The 7,542-nt window shown below is 33.1% G+C and overlaps 1 protein-coding gene across 1 annotated transcript in view; it reads right to left on the reverse strand.

Moving 5' to 3' along the window:
• Window positions 1–5,109: 5,109 nt before the first annotated feature.
• The window catches only part of LOC106476124, a 12,091-nt gene continuing 9,658 nt past the window's right edge, over window positions 5,110–7,542 (reverse strand). Inside the window, exon 7 of the mRNA XM_022380071.1 lies at window positions 5,110–6,847. Within this exon, the coding sequence (XP_022235779.1) occupies window positions 6,783–6,847 (65 nt within the window). The 3' untranslated portion in view covers window positions 5,110–6,782. The remainder of the gene's footprint in view (window positions 6,848–7,542) is intronic.

The following is a 7,542-nucleotide window of genomic DNA, read 5'->3' on the forward strand; positions in this document are numbered from 1 at the left end:
CGTCTCCAGCCATTATATAAGACGTTTTGTGTGCCCTCCCCCCCACACTGCATGTATGTTGTGTTATAGAAAATTTAATCAAGTGTTTTGTACGGACGTGGCGCCATCTATGAATGTAGTTAACGTTAACTTACGTCAAAGATAATAAATGCTCAATAACAGCAATAGTGGGGTGGAGGGGGTTGTGAACTCCCCATCAACACGCCTTTTGTTCCAAACTATCATCATTCAATGTTTGGTTGAGATTGGCCCAGCGACCTAGGAGAGTTAGATAACGAACAGACAGATACAGACGTATTGGGTTATGATGCTTTAGTATATTGTTTAGTTTCACATTATTGATTGTATGCAAAAATACTTTACACAGTTCACTTTGTAAAATAAAATATGTATTTCATAAATTCATTTTATTAAGATAAGAGAACGAATTATTCTTTTCTCGCCTCTCCTGTTTTCTTTTACATTTTCTTCTATACTGAGTATACGTAGGAAATAATAATTTTTATGCACTTTGTACGTCTGAATTTTTATTACATTTTATACGTTTGAGCTTTATCATATTTTTCGGAAAGAATCTGGTTTGATATTTTAAAACCTCCCAGGAAAGAGACAGCATTTTTTATCCCCTCTCGTTGTACCAGAGCGCCATCTGGAGACTAGCAGTTTAACACTCAGAGTAATTAGTGTCGACCACTCAGGTGCTGTACACTTCAGAATGATATTCTCTATTTTGCGTCTTAGACTAACGATAGAAACATGAACTGTACTTGATACTAAAATTGCCACGTTGTCCATACTAAATGTAAACTACCTGTATTCAAGCCCCATACATCATCAAAATTTGTACTGATGAAACAATTAGAAAAACATACATGCATGTAGAACATGTAACTAAACATGATAAAGAATGAGGATAGAAATATTGTCATGGTTGAAATGATAGACAAAATGAAAAACAACCAACATTCAAGCAATATAATAGTAAAGTGTATGATACAATTTGTATTTTAATATCGTCCTCAAACAATATAACACAATTCCTGTTGTAATAATGCTCTCAAACAATAAAACTAAAGTATCTAACACAATTCTTGTTGGACGAAGGAATGGTTAATAAACTATTTAAATTTGCTGATGATATTAATGTCTTGGATGTTGCTGACTGTGAGGAGGATGCTGATTTACAAAAGGATTTAAACCATTTAATGAGTTGGGCGAATAAATGGTTTTAATTATAATAAATGCAAGACAATGCATGTGGATTATCATAATTTGAATTATAAGTATAATTTGGATGGTAATAACCTTAACAGTGTTATGGAAGAAAAGGATCCTGGTGTAGTGGCCGATCAGTCTCTCAAGCCATCTAATGAGCGTGCTGTTGCTAGTGGTAGATAGGAGTTTAGGTTGATCTAAAGAAATACTGAACACAAGCCTAAAGAGGTTATAATTTCATTGTACAGGTCACTGGTTAGGCCACAATTGGAGTATTGTGTTCAGTCATGGGCTCTTTACCTTAAAAAAGGCATTGAATTGTTGGGAAGGGTTCAGAGAAGAGCTACTAGGAAAGATTAAGATCTCTGAAAGTTACTAGAATGGTGCCTGGGATGGAGGGGTTTGTCATAAGAGAAGAGATTAAGATCTCTGAAATTGTTATATCTTGGAAAAGAAGATTTAGATGGGATCTGACTGAGGTATTTACATTTTTAAAAGGAATTGATAGTGTTGATGCATCATCTTTTTTTCATACTTAAAGGTGAGAATGGTAGAACTAGGGGACATAAATATAAATTTTGGTAGGGTAGGAGTCATCTTCAGCTAAGAGTTCTATTTTTCTAACAGGGTAGTTGGTCTTTGGAATGGGTTGCCTTTGGATGTTGTAGAGGCAGAAAATTTAAGTGAGCTTATTGGAAGGCTTGACAAATATATAAATAATAAGGGTTGGCTTTGAAAACTTTTTTGTAGTTTTAGTTTAGTTTAGTGGATTGGACAGCCTAGATGGGCCAATAGGTTCCTTGTTGTCCCTAAATATAATTTATGTTAATAATGTCCTCAATCAACAACACTAAAATATCTAATACATTTCCTATTGTTATTATTTCTCACGGACGTTTGAGTACGTTATATTAAGACGATTTTCAATATTTAAATCACCAAATTGCGTGACAACTACAGCAGATATAATGTCGCGAAGGAACAGAATGTGTCAAAGTACATTTGACAAGTAGTGCGATGACATCGAAAACTGTGAAGACATCAAATATTCATACACCCATATCATAAAGATGTGTTCATATCAGGGATTTAAAATTTCGAAGACGTAAATATCCTTTATACCTAATGGCGTTGGAAAATAAAATAATATGGATCAACTTGGCTCACTAGGACCATCCAGAAATATAGTTGTAATAAGTCGTACCACAGCTGTGGTAAACAAAGTGTGACGTCTTGTAGCACGTGATAATTCACAAAGACTAGAGGCAACAATATGCAGAATAATCAAGAAGGATCTCCGCCTTGAAAATCAACTAAACACATCCGTTCCACCGACCCATACCTCAAGCAGCTAGAAGATTAAATGGATATTCATGAAATTCCATACGAAGTAATGCCATTCACGTCGTCGGTTGCACTGCCTGTATTTTCTGTGCTGTCAGACTGTTGAAAACGTCGTCCTCGTACTTTAGCTGGATTATAGAAATCACTCAACATACAGAAGTGGTGTGATTTGAGCATGACAGCCTTACATATGCTGCAAGGCTATCGTCAAAAAAAAAGAGCATGACCGGACGTAGTGACATGAACTATAACGAGGCTCCGAAATCGTTTTAATGTAATCAGACTCTGTATATATTAACCATTCATATTTTTGCCTGATCTTACTGTTTTCTTTCTCCACTATAAATAACTTTTTCACCCACATAGTATATTAACATTCATATTTTATTCTGATTTTACTCTCTCCCTATGTACGTTCACCCACTACGCTCTCGTTCTCTCTTCAAACACATTCATTTCAATTTTATTTGAATCTGTAATTATTACTACTTATTTTCAACACTGTTAGCGTTTGTTATTGTTCGTTACAGAGCATCCCTGCCCGATTTTTATGACTATGCCTCAATAGGTTTATATTACCAATTAAAAAATTGTAAACTATTTTGGTGTGTTTTTCCCTTTTACACAACATATCCTATACATTCTTATAGCTAATTAGCTACTAAGAAAGCGTCATATAGTTACACTGTGCCTTATTCTTCTATTTGTCGGTCTGGCACTTATTCTAATCTCCAGTCGTTTATTCGATTCGTACTTTTTAAATAGCAGTACTTACCTCTGACGACTCTAGTTCACCCGACACAACTCTGCCTTCTACATAAGAAGAATTCCACAGAAGACAACAGATATGGAAAAACAGCATTAACCGAGAACTAAAGTACAAATAGGCGCGCGCCATCATCACGGAAATCGCTACTGCGTGCGACGATTTCTCGGAAGGTGGCCGCTTCGTTTCCATGACAACGCAAGTCACAACAAACACGCGTTACATTCTTTGAAGTTTTCCTAATTGTTGGTTACAGTTTAAAATCTTGACGCCTTGAATACGGGCGAAAAAAAAAAAGGCAAATTCAAGTAAAACAAAAGTCATGCGTCGTCATGCAACTCGGGGTATACTTTCATCGTCATCTCATAAAAGTATGATAGAGCACTGCGTCGTCAAACAACTCGGGGTATACTTTAATCGTCATCTCACCAAGCATTCCTATTCCCGTTACACGTTTCTCATATTCAACCGAAAGTTGAATTTCACCTTATTTTTTAGTTATTTCCAAAGGCAGTTTTATTGTTACTTTGAACATATGAAAAGTTACAGTGACTTTTAACAATTAACAGACCTTCAAGAATCTGGAAAATGGAAGTCCTGTTGGGGCATTCAGTCATCTATAAAGCTGGGAGGGGACTTGAGCTGGACTTTCTGAAATAATATTATCTGTAATGTTGGGAGAAGAGTCAAGGTCCTAACGTAGCATTAGAAAATAGTATTATACCTAAAATTGGGAAGGAGTGGGAGTTTAAATCCTCATGCAGCTCAACTGCATGTGACAAAATAAGGAGTTACCAGTTACAAAATAAACTACAAAATCATGTTACCGTAACAGTTCCCATGAAGCTATCAATGGCAAAGTGAATTATAAAATCAGGAGTTACTGTAGCAGTCATCATCAAGCTGCCAATTACAAAATCAGGAGTTACTCTAACAGTTATCATGAAGCCATGAGTGACAAAGTCAATTACAAAATCAGGAGTTACTCTAACAGTTATCATGAAGCCATGAGTGACAAAGTGAATTACAAAATCAGGAGTTACTCTAACAGTTATCATGAAGCCATGAGTGACAAAGTCAATTACAAAATCAGGAGTTACTGTAACCATTCTCATGAAGCCATCAGTTACAAAATAAATTACAAAATCAGGAGTTACTCTACCAGTTCTCATACAGCTACCAGTGACAATATGATTTATAAAATCAGGAGTTAATATAGAGAATACGATCTCTTGAAAATGTGATTTTAATATATGTTTTACCTTTAGTCCAGTGAGAAAATAACTTCGATAGATGTAGCTCCATAGTAGAAAGGAATGATCACACACTGAGGTTTATGAGGAGACTACATGTGACAGGGGCTTCAAGCCCATATAAAGGCATTTGATTCCCAAGTCTAATAAACCAAAAAATAAAAACCTGAAGAAGACCCTGTGCAATGACACTGATAATACATCTGTAAAGAAAAAACTTAACTCTGCAAAACATACACACCTTCCGGAAAAAAAAAAGAAGGGAGAACGAATAACTAGTATTACTTAAGACTATTTCCTACACCACAAAATCTATTACCCAACCACAGCACGTAGAAATAAAAAACTAAGCATGAAATTTCCATTTTATTATATTACACATAGGTGCAACTACCCATGTTACTGGTTGGATCAAGCCCCCTCCCCCCCAAAAGACGGTTATCACGTGTTTAAAATTTACAGGTAGCCATGCCTTCAACAAAGTTCAATTTGAACAAAACAGTTTGATTACGAACCAAAAGACACAAAGAAGACATCTGAAATATTGATTTATTGTTCAATAAGCACAATATATAGTGTACAGATTTACTGACTTTAGTGTATTTTTATTAAAAACAGAATACCTGGACAACCTTTTACAATAATACTCTGGATTATATACATTTATGTAGTTGTATACTGTTTTTTTTTTCACTTTCATAAAGATCCTAAATTCATAAGACAATAAAATGAAAACACCTTCTAACTACAAGAAATTCATGAAGTAGGAAACCTTTACAACTATTTTCATAAAATATTGAAGATTTTCAGCTAACCCAGTATCTGATTAACACTTATTAATTCATATCTTAAAATCTAATACTTTACACAAACACACATAAATATTTAAATCTTCAAAGCAATAGAACGTTAAATCAATCTGTTCTATCTACTATATGTTTTTCAATCAAGAATTAATCAACACAACCACACACTCAATTAGCCCTATTGATACAAGTTACTTAACATAATGAGACCATTTGTGAAAGGCAAGAATTAGATGTAACACTCATTTTTTCAGTTTTATAATCAATTATACATTGAAGAAAATTTGCCAATAAAATGTAAGAACACCGGTTGCAAAATATATTTCAAATACTTTTGTTAATTTCACTCAAACACTTTTTTCATAACTTCATTGACAGCATCATCTTCACACGCAGACCAGTATCACAGAGGATAAGATTCATTACTTATGAAATACAACTGTTAAATATCCACATCTTTATATTGCTGAACTGTATAAGCAGTCACTGGCATGTAGCAATATCTCTCCCATAAGAAAAGTTGGAAAGAAATGCAAAACGTATCACTTATCAAAAAAAAGTACCCTTTCACTAAAAGAATATTTCTTTTGACAGTAAACAATAGGCCAAGTTAAAAAAAAAGATTTTAATAATGAGGATTTTTATTTAAAATAATTTTTTTTGATATTATTAAAAAATAAATGTTTTCGTTCTCAGATTCCATACCTAAATGCAGTTATTTAAGGTTTAGAAGGTTTCTTATAAAGCAGCAGCTATAGGGCTAACTAAGTTATTTTTAAAGTTATGTTCCATGATTGTTAACAGATTTTTGAAGAAACCCCACAACTGATAAATGCCTTTTAAAAAGTAATTTTGGATTAATTTCATGTTGTTGTTTTTTTTTGACAATATTAAATATTCTTCTAAAAGATATCAGGAAATAAATGATTAAGATGAATGGTTCTATTATCTTTATATGAGGTCATTAAATGTGTTTTGTACACTATCATAAAGAAGATAAATTCTTTTAAATACACTTGTTTGAAGTAGCTAATATTTTTGAAAAATAAATCTTCTGAGAAACAACTTCAGAAAGCTGAACTATGATTTCTATTTTCAAGTATTGTAAGACAGCTAATGGCTTTTAAACATGAGATGATTTTAACCAACAGTTTGGGATAGCTAAATTATTTCAGATACAGTAAATAATATTTTTTTGGAACTAACTTGGAGAAAGCACTTCCAACAATGGTGACTAAAGCTCGACATTTACGTTCAGCAGCTGCATATTAAAGTTGGAATACAGCCTAAACAAAAAGGTTAAACTGTGAGAATATTAAACTGATATGTTCTGAAAGTGCAAATACAGTAACTTTAACATCTCTTCAGGCATAAAATTACATTATTCGTGGTTCCTCTTCATGCAATTACAAGAGGTTCATCATCAGAGAAGCCTCGTATCATTGGTGAATCTTCTTCTTCATCTAAGTGAAGAGAGTAAATTCAATTTTAGTTAGGAAGAGAAAACACTATGTTAATTGCTTCACTAATTCTGAAAATGCTATATATAAAATTTATCTTTCAAAACCTGTACATAAAAGTTGTCATTTAATATAGTCAAAGTTCTCACATTCAAACACCATGATGAATTATCAGTAATGTCATTTAAAATTATGATGTAGTTAATAATAAAACGAAACTGTAAATAATGTCCATGCTAAAACTATGCTGAATTTAATGTCTACGTCAAAATTATGCTACAATTAATGTAATGTCTATTCTAAAATTATGTTTCAGTTAATGCCCATCCTAAAACTAACCTGCTTTTAAATTCCATCTAAAAACAGAAAAATAAGTTAATTATATTTCACATTTATTTACCGATCTATTGATTTTTACTTTTTACATTTGTAGTGCTGTTAAACAATTGATAAGTAGAAGCTACTACAATAATATAGACATTAGATCACCTCTAAATGTACTGCTGTTAGGTCACTAATAACTAGAAGCTGCTACAATATTGTACACATTAGATAACCTCTAAATGTACTGCTGTTAGATCACTAATAACTAGAAGCTGCTACAATAATATAGACATTAGATCACCTCTAAATGTACTGCTGTTAGATCACTAATAACTAGAAGCTGCTACAATAATATAGACATTAGATCACCTCTA

The sequence above is a fragment of the Limulus polyphemus genome, unplaced genomic scaffold (genome assembly GCF_000517525.1).
Source record: "Limulus polyphemus unplaced genomic scaffold, Limulus_polyphemus-2.1.2 Scaffold9862, whole genome shotgun sequence".
NCBI classification, from domain to species: domain Eukaryota; kingdom Metazoa; phylum Arthropoda; class Merostomata; order Xiphosura; family Limulidae; genus Limulus; species Limulus polyphemus.